This window comes from Ambystoma mexicanum, chromosome 9, assembly GCF_040938575.1.
Source record: "Ambystoma mexicanum isolate Mex_15411 chromosome 9, UKY_AmexF1_1, whole genome shotgun sequence".
In the NCBI taxonomy this organism is placed as follows: Eukaryota; Metazoa; Chordata; class Amphibia; order Caudata; family Ambystomatidae; genus Ambystoma; species Ambystoma mexicanum.
Genome location: NC_090931.1, coordinates 652,940,268 through 652,965,988, shown reverse-complemented (window position 1 = coordinate 652,965,988; position 25,721 = coordinate 652,940,268). Strand labels below are relative to the sequence as shown.

The 25,721-nt window shown below is 48.2% G+C and overlaps 1 protein-coding gene across 1 annotated transcript in view; it reads right to left on the bottom strand.

The window, feature by feature from the left end:
- The window catches only part of PRPF8 (pre-mRNA processing factor 8), a 497,675-nt gene that overhangs the window by 304,470 nt on the left and 167,484 nt on the right, over window positions 1-25,721 (bottom strand). Inside the window, exons 18-19 of the mRNA XM_069615406.1 lie at window positions 21,590-21,716; window positions 4,350-4,542 (exon numbers count right to left, since the gene is read on the bottom strand). Coding sequence (XP_069471507.1) covers window positions 4,350-4,542; window positions 21,590-21,716 — 320 coding nt within the window. The remainder of the gene's footprint in view (window positions 1-4,349; window positions 4,543-21,589; window positions 21,717-25,721) is intronic.

Below are 25,721 nucleotides of genomic sequence, written 5' to 3'. Positions count from 1 at the left end.
TTTGTCTGGGCCTACCTGTATTTAAATAAATCCTTTATTTTTACAATACACAGTGTTTTGTTGGACCATTTGCATTACAATTTCATGTGTACTGATTCTAAAACCCTCTCTCCCTCCTAAAATGAGCCTGGCTGCTCTACACTACCATCTACTCAGGTGGCACAGCCTTATACTAAGAGTTGAGTCTTGTACAGCCTCAGTTAAATGGTTTTACTAAGCCCTTAGGTGGATTCAGAAAAACTGTCCTAACAGGCACATTTAGAGCAATTCTGCGTTTGGTGTCAAAAGGAAGGTTTTAGGGAATAAAACAAAGGTTAACAAATATTTTTAAGCAGGCAAGTACTTTTAAGCCCCCAATGCAAAGTATATTAACCATTTCCTAGCTACACAAGTTATAGAATGTGTGACTTTTGTTGAAGGATAGTTAAAGTACAAAGTCAGTCTTTCAGGGAGCCAGGACAGCCAATGTCAATTGAGCAAAGTCGAGGAGAGCTGAAGTGCTTCTTGAAGGTAAGTAAAAAGTCTTGCACAATGTTTCAGAAGTCTTTGTAGAAAATGAAATCACTATTGGGCCACAAGCTGGGAGGCTTGTTAGGGGCAAAACTTGCAAGCAACTCTGCAAAAGCAAGCAAGACAAGTCTCAACTGAGAGCTAACAAAGCTACACAACAAGAGGTAGGTACCCCTTAGTTTTACAGTACCTAAGGTCTGATGAAATTGGTTCCAGCTGGCTTCTGTTCCAGTTGTAGGTCTGCAGATCCTGTTGTTCCTGGGACTTAGTAGTGGGGACAAGAGGGAGGATGTCTGGACTCCTGCACTGAGAATTGAAGGTCAGCAGCAGCAATGGACGAACTTCAGATCAGCAGCACTTCGCGGTTTCAGCTTCTCGCAAATAGCACCAATGCGGTTCTCGGATACCTTTATGGATTTTCCTCGTATCTGGGGTCCAGGACTCTGTTGAGGTGGCTCAGGCTTGGTCAGTCCTGCTTCATGGGAGTCCAGAGGATCTTCCTGGAGCTTGGGTCCGACTTCAAGACAACACTTGATTCTAGTGTTCCTCTCCCTGGCAATCGGTTCCTGCAGAAGCAATGGAAGTACAGCCAGCTACGAGAGAATTTCCAGAGTAGTTAGTGTTGGGGTCGATTGGTCCCACCAACCCAAGGGGAGAAGTCGTCCTTTGCAGGCCTTCTCTAGTCGAGGCTAATTTGGAGTTTCAGCACTGCAGAGGGGCTTCAACGGGCAAACCAACAGTCCAGGAGTTGCAGCAGGCCTCTCGTCCAAGTTATCCCTTGGAGTCCTTTGTCCAGAGGTCGACTTTGCTTTCCAAGCATAGCCCTGCCTTTTATATAGGTTTCTCCCATTCACTCTCAGCCTAGCTGTCAATCACACAGCAGGGTGGCTGCCCGCCAAGGACAGTCAGCCAGCCAATCACCTTTGGGTGCATTCCTGTAACCAAGGGGATTAAGCACAGGGAAATTTGGGCACCTCCCTCTCTTCCTGCCCTGCCGGACACACTGGAGCCAGAGGCGGGCTTCACCAGTGAATCCCGCCTAAAAGAAAACAATGGGACCAAACCTGGTTTGGCACGCAGAGTAAAGCTCAAGAAAGACCTTTTCAACAACAAATGGCGAAAAAAGAAGACTGGGGCCATTTTGACAAAATGGGCACCCAGGGGTGCTTTACTGCAGCTGCAATAGTAGCCCGCGGTACAAACACAAAATGGTAGGAAAAAGTAAACCACTGCCGCCAGCCATTAATTGTAGAAAGGATAACAAAAATGTTACATGAGAAATTAGACAAAGGGGATACAAAGTAACCACTCCAGCACCCTATTGTAAGATAGTGTGTGCTGGATAGTATGTGCTGGGTCTAGTAAAGTCAGTTTCACTTCAGTGCTCTTGGAAACAGTTTAACCAAGAGAAGGTATTTAAACCTTTGGGAAATCTAAGACTTCCACGTGCCACTGCACTGAAGGTGCTGTGTGTCACAATGTAAAGATGATGCCTATGGAGAATTTTGTCAGACTCCAAAGTCAAAAGAAAGAGTCCAAATCACAGACAAATACGAGAGAGTGGGGAAAAAGGACTCGCTCTCTCCAGGTTAGAAATTAGAAGTTCGTGTCCAGGAAAAAGAGCTGGGGAGTCTCCAAGGTAGAAGGGAATTAGCACATTTCTGAGAATTCTCCCTAACAGGGAGGCTCCTCAGGATGTAACTGGAGCTCTGGTCCGGCTTAAAGATGATGCATTAAGCCGGACCAGAGCTAAACTTTCCACCCTTTACAAATCTTTCAAATAAAAAGACACATATTCAGGTCCTGAGTAAGGTCAACACCCTGGGTATGATGCTTGAAGCATCCTTGGGGAGCAATGCGCAGGCACAATACATTAAAAAAAACTGCTTACCACCTCAGATTACTAAAATCCATCCTGCCATACATATCAGTGGACAACAGCGCCACCATTGCTAGAGCAATCATGTCTCACTTGGACTATGGCAATGCTTTGGTTCTGGGTGGCTCAACAAAGTGTATACACAATTACCAAGTTGTCCAGAATAATGCGGTAAGGATCATTAAGCATAAAACTAGAGCACAGCACATCAGTGACTCCAGAAGGGAGTTACACTGGTTGAAAGAAAAAAAAAAAACGAGGATAGGGTACACTTCAAGGCTTTAACAATCGTGCATAGATGCATTCATGGAAAAGCCCCGGTTTACTAAAAATCTAGGATTCAACCCCATGTACCTGGCAGAACACTAAGATCAACCCATTTTAGCAAAATTGCAGTGGCACTGCACAAACTCAAATGTGGCCTTGGCAGATCCTTTCCAATTCTGGCAGCCGGCCTCTGGAATAAACTTCCCAACTACACTAGACTGGAAACCAACTTTATGCGTTTCCGCAAACAAGTGAAAACTCTTATCTTCAAATAATCCCCCGTGGAAGCCTATATCTAGGCTCCTTGCGTACCTTCTCTGTCAGTCCCGTTTTGTAAAGTCTATCCTTTGCAACATGTTCATGTTTCTGTGCCCCGAGGCCCGCGGGCTACCGGCGCAATATAAATATTAAATAAAATATTAAATAAATAAATAATGAGACTACGGATTTCTCGACCCCATGTACTCGGTTCCAGCAACAGCAAAGAAGTACAGCCAGTTGGAGAAGTTCTTCCAGCAAAGTTAGTCTAGGGGGTTAGTTGGTCCCACCAACCCAAGGGAAGTAGTAGTCCTCTCTGGTGCTTCTCTAGTAGATTCAGAAAAAGAAGTTTCAGGACTGCAGCAGGGCTTCACTAGGCACTTCAAGGGCCCAGGAGGATGCAGCAAGCTTCTCTTCACGATTCCTTCGTCGGATGTTTTGTCCAGTAGTCGACTCAGTCTTCTGTTCAAGAAGCCTCGCCTTTTATGCAGGTTTCTCCCATTCATGCACAGCTTAGCTGTCACTCACAGCAGGGTAACTGTCCTGCAAGGACAACCAGCCAGCCAATCAGCACTGGGGGCATTCAGGTTACAAAGGAGACGAAGCACGGAGTGCCTGCCAGACACACTGGAGCCAGAGGTGGGTTTCAGCACTGAAGCCCACCAAAGGCAAAACGAACAAAAGGGTTAAACCTGGTTTGGTGCGCAGCGTAAAACCAAAGGAAGACATCACTAACAAGAAATGGCGAAAAATAGGACCGGGCCATTTTGACACAGTGGTCACCCATGGGTGCTATACTGCAGATGAGGGTTCAGCCTGCAGTAGAAAAGCACAATGGTAGGAAAATTAAACCACTGCCACCAGCCATTAAAAGTAGTGAAGGTAACAAAAAAAATGTTACATGATTAAGTAGAAAAAGGGGCTACTAAGTAACCCCCCCAGCACTCCACATAAAATGGTGTGTGCTGGATCTGGAGACAATTGAAGTAAAGTCAATTTCACTTTACTGTTCTTGGGAACAGTAGTTCTCACAAGAAAAGCTATTTAAACCTTAGGAGAAATCTAAAGGATAACCCTGACACTGCCCTGAACGTGCTGTGTGTCACCATACAAAAAAGTAGATGCCTATGGAGTTTGTCAGACAAAGAAAACACAGAGTCCAAATCAGATCAAAAATAAACGAGAGTGAGAAAAACGTCTCACTCGCTCCAAGATAAAAATTAAAAGTCACCAAGTCCAGCAAAAGAGCTGGGGGTCTCTAAGGTTGAAGGGAATTAGCAAAGAATTGAGAATTCTCCCTAACACCAACATCAGTGTGTGATAAACTCAACAAGATTCAATCAGGACAGTCAAAAATTAAGGCAAACTGTTCTGTACCATTAAAAAGTTTCATTATTTGTCACCCGTCAAGATAAGCAAAGGTGGAAAGTCTCACCTTGGCACCACTTGTACACAAGCAATGGTGGAGGTTCCGTGTCAGCAGGTTTGATCCATGGCGGGAAGAGTCGCCTCTTATCAGCTTCATACCACAAGTACTGATCCAGATATGCATCAGTGATTTTCTCCAGTGGTTCAACATCATACACTGGCACTAAGTGGCTGTACAGATCCATGAACTCAATGCCCACCTGGAAAAGGATAAAAAAAAAAAAAAAAAAATAAATAAATAAAAAAGACCACACCATTTATATCAAGGCGAGAAGCTAATTGTGAATACAGTAAGACACAACAGGTGTTCGAAGGGATTTTTTAAAACCAACGCTGTATTGCAGGGTTCTGAGAAGCCAACCTATTGGATCTGTGGGGGCATTTCACACTGTAGTCCAACCAAACTCTCACTGGGTTATACGGGCCAAGCAATAAAGCTTAGACTTGGGAGGTCAGGGGGTTTGGTGTAGAGGTACAGCTAATAACAATTAAAGACTGGCGGGTGAGAAGATCCATACATTTATACTAAAAATATACCATTTCTCAAAAGACATGCGTTCGGACAGTTTTTTTGAATTCCAACTAAAGGCTGTACCACCTGAATATTTGGTAGCATAGACAAAGCAACCAGGCTTATCTTAGGAGGCAGAGATGGCTGCAGAATCAGTACAAAGAAATTGTAGCATACATATGGTCCAAATACTGAAACACTATGTATTGTAAAAAATAAATGGTTTATTTAAATAAAAGTAGGCAAAGATGAATATTGTGTAAATAAGTACCATCACATATATATACACACACATATATGTATACATATACACACACATATATATATACATATATCGAACTTCCACCCTAAGGGGGTGAGTGTTTTTTAGACCTCTATGCCATGGGGAGAGGGCACTAACCTTGTGTCCACCCCGATAATGCTATTTTGCATGTCGTGTTGTTTATATGTCTTTTTAAACTAAAATAAAGACTACTTTTTTCACTAGATACTGGTATGGTCATGTGTGCAAGGGACTGTTTTACACGTTGTCTTGGGGAGTTTTTTGTAGTGCTACAACTCCCCACCTGCGTGTGTTTTTTACAAATATTTGGGGATTTTGCCATAATTCCCTTTCCCCAGCACCAGCTACAAGACAGGCAGTGCAGTACTTTTGGCAACTTTATATATAAAAACCACCTGAACACTTAAGGGATAGAACCCTACGTATAACCTTATTAAGAACACAATTAGTCAAACCTATTACACGTTCAGAATGCAAATCAGCTATTATTGGGGAGTAAAACCAGGCTATAGATACTTTTTGAATACAGTCAGAATTTCAAGGGTAGTAGACCCGGTCAGTCATGCAGTGACACTCCGTTATTAAAATCGCCTAACAAACCAACTCTTAAAAGTATACTACTTGCAACATTACTTTTTAGAACTCAGTTCAGAGTTAGTAAAACAACTGATACTTTCAGGGAGGGCCTTAAGCTTCTCAGTGACAAGTATTAACACAAACCAACTATTTTAGAATGCACTAAGCAAATCAGGGAGAGTAAAACCCTACTACATATTTAAGAAAGACCGCAGTATTTCAAGGTAAGTAATGGCACCCGTGAATATTTTGGATAATAACTCTCTAACTTATTTTAAGATGGCACAAGGCAGACCAAGGTTAGTAAAACCCACAATACACTTATTAAGAATTGCACACAGCTTTTCAAGGTAAATAGAAATGAAGGCAAACGTATTCTAAACAGGCTATACAGCAAGTTAGGGGAAGCAAGAACCGGTTGGTAAGTGTATTGTTAGGAAAGATTCTTCTTTACTGCACCTCTGCCTTCGTTTCTGTGGACCCTCAAACTTTCTGCTTCTGACCTGTACTAGTTACAATGCAGTGAAGCCTTACACTTCACTGCACTGTCTTTTGCTCATCTATTATGAGGAAACAGACATGTCCTGCAGGCTGTCACTACTGAGAAACATTGTTTCCCTTGGTCTAATTGCTTGGTTACTACTTTCAGTAACTTGTTATCACTTGTGGTAACTATCATTGTACAATGCATCTTACGATGCAGTACAGTGGGGTGCACTTTGTTTTGCCCTAGTCGAACACGCAGAGGATTTTTGGTTAGTATAGGTGTGCTAAATGGACAAGCTGGTGGCAGCAGTGACTTTTCACAATTCATTTGGTACACTTTGTTTTTGCCTTACCACGTTGGACTAGTAACTGGCTAGTTTTAGCCTTCTTCATGGCCTGTGAGGCCAGGAAAATCCTTATATGGACTTCCAGTGCCCAGGAAAGCAGTGGCTTTTGGCGGGCTAATACAGTGCTATGTGTGTTTGCTACCAGGAAGTGGGCTGGGACTGTCTGGTCCCAATTCATATGCGGTTTCCAGTGTATCTGGGTTGAATGAATGACTTTTGCCATCAGTGGTCCCGATTGGGCCACTGCTGGGGGGGTGGGTGGGTGTGTGGTGTAAATCCATTGTTGGCTAGTGGTGGCCGCTGCTCTTACCTGGCTGTTTGGCTAAAACTACAACGCCTGAACACTCTACAGAGATCCTGGAAGAAACTGAAGGAGTCAAGACTCCCGTCAAGCTGCAAGACACGCAAGGAAACTGGAGACCCATTGGAAGAAGGCTTGCCTACCAACTTCAGCTGCTGTCCTGGGAGAGCCCTGTATTGAAAGTGATCTCGAGCAGTTCCTATGAAGGAGTTGCAACCCTTGGAGTGGCGGGAACATCAATTCTCGCTGTTAGCTCAGAGTCCAATGCAGAAGAGCCTTCGGAAATGACCCAGGACCGCCCTGTGGCTGACCAGCTCTGAGTTTAGGCTAGCGTGCTACAATGTCACCATACCGAGTTGAGGCCTGGAACTTGGAGGATCCTCAGCTTGTCCAATAAGACTTACCTCTGCAAGATTGTGATCCTAGCATCAAGGGGACCAGAGATAAGAGGAAAAGTCTGACCGTGACAAGGGAGTCCCTTTGCACCACCGTGCATCAGTGCCGGTCATCCGAAATGGCTTACCTGCGTCCATTCCTGTCCTGAGAGGGGCCCTGCATCGAGTTTTGCAGCATTCTTCCACCGAGTCCTTGCACCAGCAGACACCGACCAGAGAGCTGCTCAAAACTGCAACCCCTGGGGATCAAGGGCTGCGGCTGACGGCGGGAAAAGCAACCTTGGACCTTCAACCAACCAGCAAAAGTCTCCTGACAAATCGGAGTACAGGGAGGGGGTAAGTTAAAGCGATACTTACCTGCACCCTAAACTCCCTTTAAAAGTTTACTAACTTTTACTCAATGTTTTTCCATAGTTTGCTCAAAAGTTGGGTATACGTTTGTTAGCTAGTTTAACTTGTCCCCCAACCATTGGAACTGTTCACTGGATCGCAGAGACCCTAGCTTCATTTTTTCCAGCTTCACAAACTATGTGGAAACTGCTGAACCTTTGGGCACAAGGCCCCAGACAACTTAGGGACGGACTTCTGAAGTTAAAAGTGATTCTCTGTGGACTTTTAGTGCAAATACTTAACTGTACCTTTCTTTTCAGGGGTTTGATATGTATTTTGCCCTACACCAGTAATTGTATATTTGTATCTAATTTTTAGTATCGCATAATATTACCGGTATTGTGTTTTGCCCTTTAGTAAAGGAGTATTTTTTAACCCGAATGTGAAAGTGTAATCTTTGACTGCTGCACTGTGTGTACTCATTGTGGACCCCTTACAAGCTCACCACTACCTCTTGAGACTTAGCCGAGACAACTCATCACTGCTACCTTGAAATGGTTTGGATACAGCTCCCCATCACAATATAGGTTGGCTGTCTATACATCTGTCGTCCAGGCTAGAGTATAGAAAATCAGTCGCAACACTTCTATTCTGAAAAAAAAGTTAGGTGAAGCCAACTGCATTACTTTTGGGAAGAGGGACCCCCAATTCAGTCGAGTAAAATAATCTTATACAACCCCTTTTAAGAAGGGCAAAACACATTCAAAGTAAGTAGAAAGGAACAAGTTACTTACCTGTAACTGTTGTTCTCCAGCATGGGTCTGGCATGGATTCACATGCTCATGAATATTCCCCGTCGTCAGGCTGGGAATCCTCGGTAAAGAAAAAACCAGTATCAGTTTCGTTTCTGATCTGTCTTTCGTAGTAATAACCAATCACTGGTCTCTGCGTCATACTGACCACAGCCAATGACTGCCCTCTACCTAAGCACCGCCTCTGGCAGCCATCTTCAGATTTGGAAGCACGTGAAGTGGCAGTATGACCAAGTGAAGAGCCGCAGAGGGGTAGGCGGGAGGGTTCGCATGTGAATCCATGCCAGACCCATGCTGGAGAACAACAGTTACAGGTAAGTAACTTGTTCCTTCTCCAGCATGGGGTCTGGCATGGATTCACATGCTCATGAATAAAGAATACATAGCAGTACACACATGCACAACCACGGGAGGTGGCAAAGGCTCAACATTAAGCATCACATCAACTCAACATTAAGCATCTTACCTCCTCACCAGGCTCACCTCAGGCGAACAGGTTGCGCAGCACTGCTTGGCCGACCCTGGACTCCTCCCTGGAATCCCGGTCGACGCAGTAGAATTTCGTGAAGGTGTGCGTCGACCTCCACGTAGCAGCCCTGCATATGTCCAGCAGGGGCACACCAGATAGGAACGCCGTGGTAGCTGCGATCGCTCTGGTGGAATGGGCTCTCGGACGGCCAGGCAGCGGTCGGTTTGCCAACCGGTGACAGCACATGATACAGCCGGAGAGCCATCTGGAGATGGAAGACTTCGAGAGAGCCTTCCCCTGATTGACAGGTCCAAAGTTCACAAAGAGTTGTGACGTCTTCCGAAAACCCTTCGTGCGGTCCACGTAGAACTTCAGCGCTCTAGCTACATCCAGCGAGTGCAAAGTCCTCTCAGCCGGCGACGAAGGCGACGGGAAGAACACAGGTAACACCAAGGGTTCGTTGAGATGGAAGTCCGACGGTACCTTGGGCATGAAGGAGGGGTGCGTCCTGAGCACTACCCTCGTGTCGTGGAAAGTCAAGTACGGGGCCTTGCAGGAAAGGGCCTGGATCTCTCCCACTCGTCGTGCGGAAGTGATGGCCACAAGAAAAGCTGTTTTCCACGATAGAAACTTCAACGGGGCCGAGTGCAGAGGCTCGAACGGAGGTCCCATGAGCTTGGTCAGCACCACGTTGAGCTCCCACGCCGGGGCCGGAGCCTTCACCGGCGGGAACGATCTGAACAGTCCCTTCATGAACTCTTTCACCAGACGATGAGACCACAAGGACGTCCGGCCCGTGGTTCTGGTGTATCGGGAGATCGCAGCAAGATGAATCTTGATGGACGCATGTGCCAGACCAGCTTTGGCCAGCGTCAGCAGGTACGGCAGTACTTGGGGAGCCGTAATCCGTAGAGGGTTCATCTTCTGTGCGTGGCACCAGACAGAGAACCTCTTCCATTTGTGTCCGTAGCATTTAAGAGTCGAGGACGCCCTGGCCTTTGCAAGAACCTCTCTGCAATCGGCCGGTATGTCGTATCCTCCAAACTCTAGTGCTGCAGGAGCCAGGCCTGCAAGTTCAGCGACTTCGGGTCGTGGTGGAGGATGGCGCCTCCTTCCCTGGAGAGTAGATCCGCGTCCGCCGGCAGCTTGATCGGCGGGGACGCTGACAAGTCCAGAAGGTCCGGGAACCATATCTGCCTCGGCCACGCAGGTGCGACGAGGATCATCCTGCACCGTGACCTCTTGAGCTGGTTGACGAGCCGGATTAGCAGAGGCAAGGGAGGGAACGCGTAGAGGAACAGGCCCTCCCAGGGGAACGAGAAAGCATCGCCCATGCTCCTCGTCTGGGGAAACCTGCTGGCGAACCTCCGGCACTTGGTGTTCGTCGCCGTCGCGAACAGGTCGATCTGGGGTGTGCCCCACCGTCGGAAGAGGCGATCCACCAGATCCTGCCGTAGTTCCCACTCGTGGCACGAGCGCAGCTCCCTGCTGAGTGAGTCGGCGATGGTGTTTTTTATCCCTGCCAGATGAAACGGCACCAGAAAAATCCCTTGGGCGACGGCCCAATGCCACAGGTCCTGCGCCTCCTTGGACAGCGCTGGGGACCTGGTTCCGCCCTGTTTCCTGATGTAAAACATGGTGGTGGTGTTGTCGGTGAAGATCCTCACCACCTTGCCCTTGAGGGACGGAAGGAAGGACCTGAGGGCCCAAAACACTGCACGGAGCTCCAGGACGTTGATATGTAGGGACTTTTCCGTCGGGAGCCAGAGTCCCCTTGCGTGCAGATTTTCGGTGTGCGCTCCCCACCCTTCCAGGGAGGCATCCGTGGTCACAGTCTCCTGGTGGGCTGGGGTCTGGAAGTCCATGCCCGCCGTCAGATGCGCGCGGGTGCCCCACCACCGTATCGCTCGTCGGAAACTCTCGTCGAGCTTGATCCTTTCCTCGAAGCTGCCCGTCGTCTGGATCCAGCGCGCATCCAGGAATTCTTGCAACGGGCGCATCCGGAGCCTGCACATGGGAATGAGGTAGATGCAGGAAGACATCATCCCGAGGAGGGACTTGATGGACCTCACTTTGGCCGCGTCGGCCACCAACATCCGTTGCACCTTGCCCAAGATGGTCCTGGTCCTCTCCTCCGACGGGGAGGCCAGAAGGGACACTGTGTCGAGCCTCGCTCCCAGAAACAGTGCGACTTGCGTGGGCACCAGGTGGGATTTGGCGTAGTTCACGGAGAATCCCAGGTCCGTGAGGAGTTGGACGGTCCTTGCCGTGTGGACCACGGCGAGCTCCCTCGTCTTGGCGCGGATGAGCCAGTCGTCCAGGTAGGGGTAGACGTGGATCCCCTCGCGGCGCAGCTGCGCCGCCACCGGTGCAAGGCACTTGGTGAATACCCTGGGTGCCGACCGTAGTCCGAAGGGAAGGGCTTTGAACTGGTAATGACGCCCTTGGACCACGAATCTGAGGAATTTGCGGTGCCCCTTTAGGATGGGAATGTGGAAGTAGGCATCCTCCAAATCCAACGACGATAGGAAGTCTCCTTCCTCCAGCTGACCCAGGACGTGCTGGAGGGTGACCATCCGGAACTTCTGCGCCTTGATGAACTTGTTCAGACGTCGCAGGTCCAGGATGGGGCGCCATCCTCCCGTCTTCTTCTTCACGAGGAAGTATCTCGAGTAGACTCCGGAGCCCCGAAGCCTCTTTGGGACGAGTTCGATGGCGCCCTTTCTGAGCATCGCCTTTACCTCCAGGAGAAGTTGAGGGACGTGAAGTTCTTTCCTGGCCACGGGGGGGACGCGCGGGCACCTTCTTTGAAACTCGAGCGCGTGGCCCCGGGCCAGGGCGTCCAGCACCCAACGGTCGGTGGAGATGGACTCCCACACGCTGACGAAGCCCGCCAGCCGGCCTCCCACCGGGGTGCTTCGGTGGGGGCCCGACCCCACGGCCGGTTCAATCCTGCTTGGACGCGGCCTTGCCGCCTTGACCTCCTTGGCGACGACGGCGGGGTCCGCTAGACTTGCCTCGTCCTCTGTAGGCCTCTTGCGACGACGAGCGGGCCGCTTGACGGTAGGAAGCGAAACCGCCGCCGGAACCTTTGGAGGCGCCCTTGCCTCCGCCGCTCCGAAAGGGCGTCCGTCGTTGCAGGACTCCAAGGGCCCGGGCCGTCTCAGTATCCGCCTTGATGGCCTGAAGGGAATCGTCCACTGTCTTCCCAAACAGGTTGTTCCCGTCGAAGGGCATGTCCAGGACTCTGGTCTGGACGTCCTGCCGGAAGTCCGTAGCTTTGAGCCATCCACGACGTCGAAGGCAAACACCGTTGCCCAGCTGGCGGAATCCAGTGTCGGCGATGTCCGTCGCCACGGTGATGGCGTGGTCCGAGGCCACCTCACCTTCCTGCAGGATCTCAAGGGCCTCCGCCCTCTTGTCGTCCGGCAGAAAATCCAGCAGGGGAGCCATCTTGTACCAGAGCTCCCTGTCGTAGCGGGCCACGATAGCCAAGGCGTTGGCCGCTTTAATCGTCGTCGCTGCCGACGAGATGACTCTACGCCCCATAGTATCCAATTTCTTTCCCTCGCCGTCCGGCGGGGAAGTCGATGTGGAGGCCGCACCCCCCCCCGCTTTCTTCCTGGCTGCTGCGGAGACGACGGAGTCCGGGGTAGGCTGCGCCCGGAGGCATAGGGGGGCCGTGTCCGGGACCCGGTACTTTTTCTCGTACCGGTCTCTTCTAGCTGGCGTCGTGGAAGGGTTCTTGAGGAGGGAAAGGCCCTCATCCCAAATGTCGTCCAACAGAGGCACTGCGAGGACCGTCTTCCTCTTGGCCTCGCGCCGCTGATAAAGGAAGCCTTCCTTTTTCTTCTCCTCAGGGCAGAGTTGGAAAAGCTCGGAAGCCCTGGAGATCATGGAGTGGAAAGATCCGATCTCGTCGGGCGGAGAGGCCCTGGTGGGAGGCGACGACGGAAAATCCTCGTCGTATGCCTCGTCGTCCGTACCCGTCGCTGCCGTGTCAGTCCCCGTATCATCCCCTCGGGTGGACGGGGAGGAGGGCTGGAAGGGGCGCGACGGTTGAAAAGGAGGTGGTGGATGGATCCTTCTTTTCTTGGTAGGGGGAACACCAGAAGGTCCCGGTTCTGGATCCCCCGACGGGAGAGGTTCCTCCGTCGGTAACGGTAGCCTCGTCCTTATCTCGGAGCATAAGGACTGTATGGCCAACAAAATGGCCGCCGAGTTGTCTTGCGGCGCTGGCAGAGGGGAATCCGACGGGCGAGCAGGGGCCCCGTCGGTATCCTCGACGATGTCGTCGTCGTCATCTGCGTCGGGGTCCATTCCGACGGGCTGGCCTTCTTCCACGCCTAGGCCGTGGCTTAAGACCTCGATCAGCTCCTCTTCTGAGGTTGAGGCCGACTCTACGACGACGCCCTGCCCCCCCTTCTTCTTCCCCACGGAGGGTTTCACGGGGGTCCTATCGATGGGCACAAAGGAAGACTCCCTCCGAGGAGGCAGGGAGATTCTGGGCCCTGAGGTCGCCACCACTGGTGCAGCCACCACCGGCTGAGCCAGGGCCGCCGCGACCGTTTCGATAGAGGGCTTGGTCGGATGGATCAAGGCCTTCACCACCTTAGGTGCGCTCACCGCCTTATCCTTGAGGGAGGGGGCACTGCCACGCTCCTCCTCTGCCTTAGAGCTCGACCGGGGCCTCTCCAGGAGCTTCGCCGGGTGCTCGGCCTTCCTCTTACCCGACCCAGAGCGTTGGCTCGTGGTTGATGGTGCCGGGGAGGGTGCGCCCTGCCTGGCGCCCGTAGAGCCCGACCGTTCGGCGCTCCCGGTGCCAGCGGACTCGCGGTGCTTGGCCTTATGTTGGGCCCCCGTCGCCGGGGCGCCCTCAAAGGTCTTAGAAGACCGCTCGGATTTCTTCTTCTTCTCGCCAGACGGGCTCTTACCCTCCAGCCAGTTGGCGAGACGTTGATGGCGGTCCTTCATGGTCCGTTCCGACATGTTGCCGCAAAACGCACAGTCCTTCTCCACGTGCGTCTTGTCCTCATGAAGGCAGTAAAGGCAGAAAGAGTGTTCGTCCTCCTTGAAGACGTTCTGCAGCTGGCATCCAGGGCAGACCCTGAACAGCTTTCCGGGCGTCGAGCTTCCCTTCTCCTGGGCCATCTCCGAGACAGGGCCTGAGAAGCTTCTGGAGTCCTCCGAAGTGTAGCTCGACGAAATCTTCACCCTTGAGGGGCACAGATGAATCCGACACGGGTCCCCGTTGATCGGATGTAGGATCGGTGGAGCTTGAGGCTCTTTTGACCGAAAGAATCGAAGTTTTTTGTAAAAAGCGCGAAAAAATAGCACTAACGCTCGAGAGCAATAGCACGAGGATCCCAACACATGAACGTGCGGTAAAAATCTGAAGATGGCTGCCAGAGGCGGTGCTTAGGTAGAGGGCAGTCATTGGCTGTGGTCAGTATGACGCAGAGACCAGTGATTGGTTATTACTACGAAAGACAGATCAGAAACGAAACTGATACTGGTTTTTTCTTTACCGAGGATTCCCAGCCTGACGACGGGGAATATTCATGAGCATGTGAATCCATGCCAGACCCCATGCTGGAGAACGTTTTTAACTGCTTGTTTTTCAGAGGGACAGTTACCAACCAACTCTTTCACAAATTAACTTTTTTTAACACTTGTTCTACTTTTCAAGACAGAATCCTTTCCTTATCCAGTACTTCCCTACTCTATTGCATAATTTATAATTGTTATTTTATAACAAGCTTAATACCCGAGATTGGTTCCTAAGGGTTTGAGTGGTTTTGGCAGTCTGAGAACAGATCGTGGCAAACTGACTGCCTAATTCCATCGCCTGGTTCACTTCAGCCCTGCAGCGTCGGATCCGTCCCTCCAACGCGGGTCGGATCCAACGCTGCAAGGTCCCTTTTTCTTTTTTCCCCTCCGGTCCCCTGCCTCCAATATTGAGGAAGTGGGGACACCCCTGCAACTACCGCTCGGTATGTATTAGCATAATGGTTCGTTTTTAACTATCAAATGGTACTGAACAAATTCGATCAAAGGTACCATATGATAAAAAAAAAAGAAAAAAAACAATTATGCTAATACCGTTCGTAAGCACAGGATCGGGATTCAAACCTGTGTTGCGCTGTGTTGTCTTGCTTCCAAGACAAACATGTTGCCCCTGAGCTATCCACCCTCACAGAGGCAGAAAAGGGACCCTAGTGGTCCTGGTGCCAACTGTACGCAGGTTGAAATAGGGTTCAATTGCAGTGAAAGTCAGAGTTCCTGAGGAAGTCTCTTCAAAACAAGTAAGTAGTTCATTTTAGAGTTAGAGTCCAGAGACTTCAGAGAAAGCATCCTAGAGGGATTCCAGCATTGGTGCCTGGCAAACTGGATGATAGGACTCCCAATTACATGAATCACCCCCAAGCTTCACAGAAACCACACAAGGCTTAAGGTAAGTAATACCCCAGCCAACACAGTACATCAGCACAGAAGAAGAGTTTGCAGCAGGACGTCTTCAAGATCTGCAGCCAATAACTTAGTCAATTTGATTTATTCATGGCATTTGTTATACACCCAAACACTGAGGTATCACGGTGTAGGTTACATGGTCACAGTGTCAAACTTATCTGGTTACAGATGACAAAGAATACATAAAAAAGTAGCTTACTAATCTGGTTACAACGGCAGTTGTAATGCAATGAGCATGGTGAAACATTTGTTACAAACAGGCCTCAAACTCGGGTACAGTGTGGTTACATTTTGGACCCTGGTATTTCTTACTATGTTTCTGCGGGTTAGTACTTACTGAATAACCAGGTTTGTATGCAGTACCCTTTGGGACCACTACACACAACTAGGACTACAGGTGTAAGCAAAACCACCCTTTCCCTTTAGTGTAAGTCTGTACTACGCGTTGTGGTAGCGGTGCAAACAGCCAGGCTCAACTCAAGAGAGAATGTGAGCTGTAAGGATGTTACATAGAGGTGTATAATTACAAGTATTCAAATAGACTCTTAGACTCAAGGTTTCTTGGTGAAACACTTAATTTATTTCACAGTCAGTTATAAAAAAAATTCACTAGGAGGCGGCAATCTATATCACACAAAAATATACTTCCGTAAATCACAATATCAGGTTCTGAGGCATTTAAACTACTTTGAAGGAGGGGCAAAATGGCATTCAGAACTTTTGAAGAAGTAAAAAGGCATAAGGCATAAGTTAATAAAAAGAAGAGTACAATCATTCTTAGACAGTGCAAATAGTTTGAGTTCACCAGAGGAGTGGATTCAATGCAATAGGTTAGGCCAAACTCAATAGGCTAAAGTCTTGTATCGGATAAAGCAGTGCTGGAAGTTAAACGGAAAAGTCTTTGCTAAAGTTCTCAGAGAAAGTTCATAAAAGAAAGATTCATATGTTGGGTCACAAGCTGACTAGACCTGCAAGTTGTCAAAGTTGCAAGCATTTTCGCAGTGAGAGGTAAGTTCTCTTGGTCGGGTTTTCACCGTACCTTACAATAAATGTTTTTTTTTTTAAAAAAAAGATGCAGCTGAATACGTCTGTTCCTGGCAGTTCCTGCAGATCCTGCTGTTCCTGAGCCTAGTCGTGGGAACAAGAGGGAGGACGTCGGGGGAGGTCCTGCACTGCACTGGGACTGGTCAAAAAGCTGGCAAAGGCAAATCTTCAATTCCAGTAGCTGTAGTCAAGCACAAACTGGTGTCCTTCTCCTGGTTATTCGTTTCCTGCAGCACTCTGAGGAAAATACAACCAGCTCCAAGAATGGTATTCAGGTGGCTTACGAGTGGATTGGTCCCACCAACTCAAAAGGGATAAGCCATCCTTCAAGGGCTTCTGTCGAGATTAACTTGGCGATTCGGACCTGCAGCAGGGCTTCACCGGACAAACCAACGGTCCAGGAGTTGCAGCAGCCGCCCTCTTCCAGCTAGTCTTCGGTTCTTTCGTTCCAGTGGTCGACTGCCTTCCAAGCCAAGAGACTCGCCTTTTAACCAGTTTCCTCCCATTCATTTCAGCCTAGCTGCCACTCACCCAGCAGGGTGGCTGTCCTTGCCGGACAGTCAGCCAGCCAATCACACCAGAGTGCATTTGAGTATCCTAGGGGACTAATCAAAGGGAGTTTCGGGCACCTCCCTCACTTCTTGCCCACCCTAGACACTCACATGCCAGAGGCGGTCTTCAGTGCTGAAGCCCGCCAAAGGCACACGAACAAAGGGACCAAACTTGGTTCGGCGCGCAGAGAGATACACTAGAAGGAACTTTCCAAAAAGAAATGGCAAAAAAGCCTTCCCCGTTAATCCCTGCTGCAAAATCCCTTCCAGTCTAGTTTCTTCATGACAAGGAATTAATCGAATTCATCGCCTGAAAGGCGCTGTTGGTGGCCTCAGCCCGGTGGGCGCGTTGGCTGGGCTTGGGGTGTTTGCGGCTGTTAGTCGTAGTGTACTGTTGTGAGAGTCTGTTTTTTGTTTTGTTGTTGCAATGTAGTGCGGTTTGTTGTGCTGTAGGTTTGTGGTTGTGTTTGGTTTGGAGTTTGAGAGGTGTATGCAGAGGGGGAAGTTGTTAGGGGAGTTGGTTAGTTGGCATCTCTATCCTGACTTGAAGCGCTGGGTTTGCGTAGTCTCCCCCGATGCCCCTCTATCCTGATCTGGGCCCCTCTGGCATTCAGGGTACCTTTCTCATCTGGCCCCCACCTCCATCAGGCTCTATCAAAGCCCCACCTGTCCTCCCTTCATACTCCTGTGGCCAGTGCATCTGCGAATATCGACAACTCTGGTAGTGTGGCGATTGGCAATATCTCGACAATTCCACAGCACTGAGGTGCCTGGTGGTAACTAAGGGGCGGGTGAAGATGTTAGGTGGGATTGGCTGGGGTAGTTGACTGTCTCCCTGCGTGTCGCCTATGTTCCAGTTTATCCGGAGTCATTCGTCCAGTTGCCGTGGGGGCTTCCCTGTCCCTCTGCAGGCTCACCGTTCCTGAAGCGACTGACTGATATGAAGTAGTAAGATTGGAGGGTCCTGCACTGCCCAGGGAACAAACCAGCAGCATAGCAAAGCAACAAATAAAAGGTGCGCTCCTTAAAACCCAAGCAGAATCCGACCTTCCTTGCTATCCGGTTCACTATAGCTCTGTACAGCAAATTCGACCAGAGGAGGAGAGTCCTGGCTTGCAGTTTGGCCGAACTGGTTGGTCCCACCAGCTCAGGGGAAGATTCCTGGTAGATCTTCTGTTGTTTTAGTCTGAAGATTCAGACCTACAGCAGGACTTCACCAGGCGGTTCAGTCGTTGTAGGGGTCCTCTCCTGTCAGCTCCTCGTCGGTTCTTTCGTTCCAGTGGCGACTCTGCCTTTCCAGAGCCAGAGACCTGCTTTTTATGCAGTTTTCCCCATTCACACAGCAGGGTGGCGGTCCCGCTGGGACAGTCACCACAGCCAATCAGACCAGAGCGCGACATGGGTCTCCAGGGAGACCCTGTGCAGGGAGTCCTAAACCCCTCCCTCATATCCTGTCCCCCCCCAGACATAGATCCCTAAGGAGGGCTTCTGTGTAGCTTCACTGCTCTCTTGCACTTTTCCTGCTTCCTCCCACTAACTCAATCTCCCCTCCTCTCCTCTTTTCAGACGCCGCCAGAGCACCAAAGGACCACTCCGGTGGTGACAGTGCACGGTACAAATGTCCTTTAACATTAACAATCCGAGGGCTTGTCCTTCTCTACTCTTTAAACTAACTTTTCTGCCAACCAACTTCATCCGGAGCTCTTGGCAAGGACTTGACCGCGAACTACCCTAAACCGTGTGATCTAGAGCAAAAGACGTTTTTCCTATTGACTTTGGCCCTAAGCCTTTTCGATTTGATTCCATCACTGTAGTTCCTCTTTCTAGATTGCTCTGCTTACTTACCTGTTGGTGTTATTCAAATTTAGTCTGTCTTTCCCTCCCTTTTAAATTGCAGGAGTGCCATTTTGCTCACACTTCATTTTCGAGCCAAACTTGTCCAGAATCTATTGGGTGTGGTGTAGTGTATTAAGAGTGTGATTTTTCAACTGCTTTACTTAGTGAAATGTTATACAACTGATGTGTAAATAAATGTATATTCTTTCACTCAGAAACCTTGAGTCAGTTTGTTTGAATCATAGTAATTGCTGTCCTTTGTGTAACTATTGAAGCAGCTCACTTACTCGAGATAAGTCTGGCTGCTCAGCCATCGCTACCACTTTACTGTGTAGTACAGGCTTGTGCCAAAGGTGAATTTGTACTGTCACTTGTAGTCCTAATTGTGTGTGTGTTCTCAAAGGGTACTGCATATAATTCTGCCTAACAGACTTCTTCCTTTGAGTTGGTGGGACCAATCAACTCGTAAGCCACCTGGATACCATTCTTGAAGCTGGTTAGGATTAACCAGGGGGAAGGACACCAGCTTGTGTGCTTGATGAACATCTACCCGAACTGAAGTGACTCCATTTTGTCAGAGTTTCCCCGACGATCCTGTGCAGTGCAGGAGTCCCCCGACGTCCTCCCTCTTGACCCCACGACAGAGGCTCAGGAACAGCGAGATCTGCAGGAACTGCCAGGAACCAACGTCTTCAGCTGCATCTTTTGCTTCATATTAAGGTACTGTGCCAACCCAATTGACAGCATGCCACTCTTGCGGTGAAAGTTCATGGAACTTTCCCAATTTACAGGCCTAATCCGCTTGTGACCCAACATATGATCCTTTTCCATTCTAACTACTTTTGAGAACTTTGGCAAAGATTTTACCGTTTTCTTCAAGAACTGCTCTTTCCTATCCAAGACACTTGCCCATTGACTTTGGCCTATTGAACTAAATCGAATCCTCTATGCACTGCCTAAGAAAGCATTTGATCTATTCTGCCAACTTATGCCTTTTACTCACATTTTAAAGTAACTGAAATGCCATTTTGCTCCTATTTCAGGGAACCTATTTTGTTTAGAAACTTATTGGTTCAGTACTGAAGTGTGTTTGTGTACAATATTAAGTTGCCTCCTAGTGAATGTTTTCTAAATGATTGTGTAATAAATTAATAAGTGTTTTACAAAGAAACCTTGAGTTTAAGTGTCTACATGAACCACTGTGATTTAAAGACCTCTGTAACTTCTCTTACTGCTCACATTCCCTCTTGAGATAAACCTGGCTGCTCAGCTCGCTACCACAAAACTGTGTGGTACAGACTTATACCAAAGGTTGGATTGGTTTACACCATTAGTCCTAATTGTATGTGGTGATCCCAGAGGGTACTGCATGCAATTCTGCCTAACGGACTGCAAGGACTCGATTCCCATCTCTAGAGATCCAGCAGGATGCCCACAAAGTATCAGCAAGATTCAGAAGACCAAGCAACAGCCGATGACTCGAGGTCCCAGGGTATTGAGGCCTAGCAGGGTCACAGCACATCGTGGGATGGCCCAAAATAAAGGTCTTCTTGTGACTAGTGGATCACACCAGCCTTTTGGTAGGAGTTGTCAGGTTCGGGACCCCACAGGTCAATTGGAAGGAAGGGTTAGAGCAGGCTCCGGTCACACAGCAGACTTTCAGTTCACTGGAAATCGCTATTGCCCTAGTTTTTTCATCTTCCTCTTCGGTTTCAGCACCAGTGGTCAACTTGTCGTCAGCAGCTTCCAGATTCAGAGTATTTACCAGGCACTAGAGCACAGCTTCTGCATTCTCTCCCTGCATTTTACAGCACAGGGCTTTCTGGCTGTCCAATCAGGACAGCCAGCTCCCGCCCCGCCCCCCACTGGGAGTTGGTCCCCTTCAGGCAAGGCGAAAGACAAAAGGGCTGCAGAGTTTTTGGACTCCTCCCTCGCTTCCTGCCTTCTCAGACACTCTGTAGCCTGGGGGCAATACAAGGGATTCCCACCCAAGACAAAACTTCCACTGAGGTCGTTCCTGCCTAGAATGGCAGGGGAAGAACAGCAAGCGCACCAAAAGGGCGAAAAAAGACATAGTCCACCCTTTGGGCAAAATGATGGCCATTCTGTGCATTACCAAGGCTGAATTAACAGCCTGCGAGAAATGAAGACTAAAACATCATAAACGTAGTTACACTGCCATCAGCCATTCAAGGAAACTTGCAATTGTAACATGTTACCAGATAAGAAGGGTGGATACATTGTATCCCCCACAGCACCCCCACATAAGTGGCTCACTTATACAAAAAGGTAAAGGGGATGAACATCCCCCTTTACTACTTGGGAACAGTAGTTCACCAAAGTATATGAAAGAGAAATTAACAGGGGAGCCCAAGGGGCAACCCAATTTAAGCCCAAAAGTTGTAGGAAACTATAAATTCGACCATACACTATGGAGAGACATCAAACGGTCACCCATAAAAAAAAAATTTTGTAAAAGACTAGCTGGGGTGGCATTCCCCTTTACCTAGGGACAAGGTAAAATAGTTGCTTAGTCCAAGCAACATGTTCTGGGGTTGACCCAACAACATGCAATTAATAGTACTAACCAGTAAATAAGCAATCATGGAAACACATATTGGGTATTGGGTAATGCCAAAAGGGGATTACACACCACTTTACAATTACACACAGTTCCAATAAAACTAATGAAATTCAAAGGTAAAACCGTTTAAAGTTGGGAGGTGGGGGGGAAGAAAAATGGTCAATAAGAAATCAGATACAACGGACTGGACCAACTGAAGCCATCTTATCACCTGCCCCATGCCCCTTTGCTCCCTGAAACTATTCTCTTACCTCCTTGAAGGCTCTCTGAGTGAGAAGGTGTCGCTTGATCCTGGACAGCGCTTCATGGGGGTTATCATAGGCCTGTTCAATTAAACCAAGCTCCTCCCTCTGAGACTGATTCAAACGGGACTTCACACTGAAAGTAAAAATGCAAGTAAATAATGGCACAAAGAATCCTTATTAGAGAAATTAATTTGTTCCCTAATATTCAGTCCGACATTCTTCTATTGTTGTCAGGCCAGAGTTTTGGTCTCCAATTCCAATCTTCTAGAGCAGGGCTTTATATGCTCACACTGTTTTACATCTTTATTAATGGGCTGACAAGCCCCCGTGGTATTGGTAAATGTTTAGGCATTTTTTCAGAACCTACACTGGGAACCAGATTACAACCGAGAGATGGATCAAAGACCAGAGGGACTAAGCGGACAGACCTAGATTCAAGGGCATTAAGCTAGGGGTTCAGTACAGTTAACAAGAACAAAGTCTGTTAAGGAACAGAGGTCCACGCAGGTAACTATAGTATTTAATAAACACAAGAAGCATCAAGTCCGACACAAAATTGGTAAGTAAAATCACTATCAAAACACATGTACATCCACAGTTTAACATCAAAATTGGTTACCTACCACTGTAGTAGAAAACAGTTACACAGGCATATACAATGCAAGTTACCTTAAATGAGGGAGAAAAATGTAGGTGTACATTCCCTAGCCTTCAAAATGGTAAATCAACACTATCACAAAAGAATACTATGTTAGGTGTGAGGTCCACAGCTACTTAATAAAAAATAATAAAAAGTTCATTCATTCACAAAGGTTACCTCATCAAGCAGCATTTTGTAGAAATGGACTGTATAAAAGGTTCCCAGTCAGTCCTCCATCACTTGATCACGTACACAACCAGTCCCCTAAATGACTGTTCTGTAGCCAGGTTTCCCGATCCAGGCTCAACTGCCTATGGCTCTGTAAGGTTGTATCTTTTAAAATGAGATCTTTATGCCCAAAGCAATCAGATCACATATCTGATTTTTATTAGGTAACCCACCTTTTGGTATAGGTCTGTACTACACAAGTTGGTAGTGTGACTGAGCAGCCAGGCCGATCTCAAGAGGGGTAAGTGTAAACTGTAGAGCTGTGGCAATGAAATTCGTAAATACAGGTGACAAAGTAACACTCACACTCAAGGTTTCAGTTATAAATAATTATTTAACATCCATTTTTAAATAATCATTCTTTAAAAAGGCAATTTATGTAACAAGGTAAATACACTTTAAAAAACTTTTCAGGATCAGCACAAGTTAGTGGACACTCTTTAGAGATGCTTTTTACACACTTCCTACACCCTGAGGTGACTTCATTCACAAGGGCAGTAATAGCATTAATCTATCACACTGAATACACTTTGCAGATTCCGAGGTTGCAGAAATGAAAGGCACATGTTACTCAACTGGAACTGTGTTTCTCCAGCATGGGTCTGGCATGGATTCATGCTCATGATTATTCCCCGTCAGGCCGGGAATCCTCGGTAAATGAAAAAACAGTTTCACTTTCACTTACAAACTGTCTTTCTCCTATAAACTAATCCCCGAGCTCTGGGTCATACTGCACCCAGCCAATGACTGCCCTCTCCCTAAGCCCCTCCTCTGGAGCCATCTTCAGATTTGGTAGCATGTAAAATGGCAGTATGATCAAGAAGAGCTGCAGGGAGGGAGGGTTTGCATGTGAATCCATGCCAGACCTATGCTGGAGAACAACAGTTAAAGGCAAGTAACTTGTTCCTTCTCCAGAATAGGGTCTGGCATGGATTCACATGCTCATGAATGATGACTACATAGCAGTACATGTACAACTACGGGAGGTGGCAAGTCTCAACAGAAGCAATGACTAGCCTCTGGAACAGGCTCACCTTCAAGCGAACAGGTTGCGCAGCACTGCTTGGCCAACCCTGGACTCCTCTCTGGAATCCCTGTTGCCACAGTAGAATCTTGTGAAGGTCTGCGTAGACCTCCACGTAGCAGCCCTGCAGATGTCCAGCAGGGGCAAACCAGACAGGAATGCTGTCATCGCAGCGATTGCTCTGGTGGAATGGGCTCTCGGACGGCCGGGCAGCGGTCGGTTTGCCAGCCGGTGACAGTGGGTTATACAACCGGAGAGCCACCTGGAAATGGAAGCGTTAGACAAAGCTTTCCCATGGGTTACAGGACCAAAGTTCACAAAAAGTTCAGACTTCTTCCGGAAACTGTGCGTGCCACATAGAACTTCAGAGGACGCACCACATCCAGCGAGTGCAAGTCCTTACAGCTGGCAACGACTGTCAGAAAAAAAACACAAGCAACACCAAAGGTTCGTTGAGGTGGAATTCCAACTGAACCTTTAGCATGGAGGTGGTGTGCATCCGCAGCACCACCCTCATTTTATGGACAGTCAGAAAATGCCCCGCTTGCAGGACAGGGCCTGGATCTCACCTACCCTCCTAGCAGACTTGATTGTTAGGCAAAGTTTGTATGCAGTACCCTCTGGGACCACTACACACAACTCTACTACAGGTATAGGAAACCCAACCTTTGGTATAAGCCTGTACTACACAGTTTTGGTAGCGTGTTGAGCAGCCAGGCTTATCTCAAGAGGGGTCAATGTGAGCTGTAGTGGAGTTAGAGATTTACAGTTACAGGTATTCAAATAAACTCTTACACTCAAGGTTTCTTGCATAAACAATTTGTCAGCTAGAATAAGCCTTCTTCAGAAGGGAGAAATATAATAGTAACACACAAATACACTTCAATGCTCTACACTCTTAGTTTCTAAATCAGTAAAGACCCTTTTGGGATGGCCCACAGACAACCTACACCCACAGGTGACTAGGGTGCTGGGGACATTAATATCTTACTGTTGGCATTTACAATACTTCTAGGAATTGGCAAAAGGCAAAGATTATTAGAACAAGACCACAAATATTCTTAAGCAGGCAAATACTTTTGGATCATACAATTCAATAGGCTAAGCCAAAGTCAATGGGCAAAAGTCTTGTCTGGGATGAAGCACTTCTGGTAAATAAATGGAAAAGTCTTTGCACAAGTTCTTACGAGTCTGATGAAAAGTAGAATCAAATGTAGGGCCACAAGCTGATTAGGCTTGTGAGTTGTAGAAGTTGCAAGCACTCTACAGTAAGAGTTAAGTTCTCTCAGACTTTTTACAGTACCATGGAAATGAAGAAAATGCCGCTGATGACCTCTGTTCCTGTACCACTCTGCAGATCTCGCTGTTCCTGGGCCTCAGTCGTGAGGACAAGAGGGAGGACATCAGGGGACTCCTGCAATGCACTGCGACTGTCAAAACTCACAACCAGCAAACTTCACTTTCAGTGTCCGTTTAGTGTTTCAGCTCCTCGCATCTGCCGCAAATAGCAACACCGCGGTTTTTGGCTGTCGAGATGAACTTTCCTTGCTTCTTGGGCCCCGCAATCTGTTGAGAGTGCTCAGGCTTGGTCAGTCCTGCTTCCCTGCTGGGTGAGTGGCAGCTAGGCTGGAATGAATGGGAGGAAACTGGATAAAAGGCAAGTCTTTTGGCTTGGAAGGCAGAGTCGACCACAGGAACGAAAGAATCGAAGACGAGCTGGAAGAATACGGCAGCTGTAACTCCTGGACCATTGGTGAAGCCCTGCTGCAGGTCTGAATCGCCAAGTTCATCTCGACAGATAAGCCCTTCAAGGACGATTTCTGCCTTCCAGTTGATGGGACTAATCAACTCGTAAGCCACCTGGACACCATTCTCTGAGCTGGTTGTATTTTCATCAGAGTGCTGCAGGAAACCAAATAACCAGGGAGAGGGACACCAGTTTGTGTGCTTGACTACAGCTACCGGAATTGATGATTTGCCTTTGCCAGCTTTTTGAACAGTCCCAGTGCAGGAGTCCCCCGACGTCCTCCCTCTTGTCCCCATGACTGAGGGTCAGGAACAACCAGGAACAGAAGTCTTCAGCTGCATCTTTTTCTTCATTGTAAGGTATTGTGAAAACCCTACCGAGAGAACTTACTTCTCACCGCGAAAGTGCTTGAATCTTTGGCAACTTGCAGGCCTAGTCAGCTTGTAACCCAAAATATGAATTGTTTGGTAGAAGTTTGTATCACAGTTTTTGTTAGTGA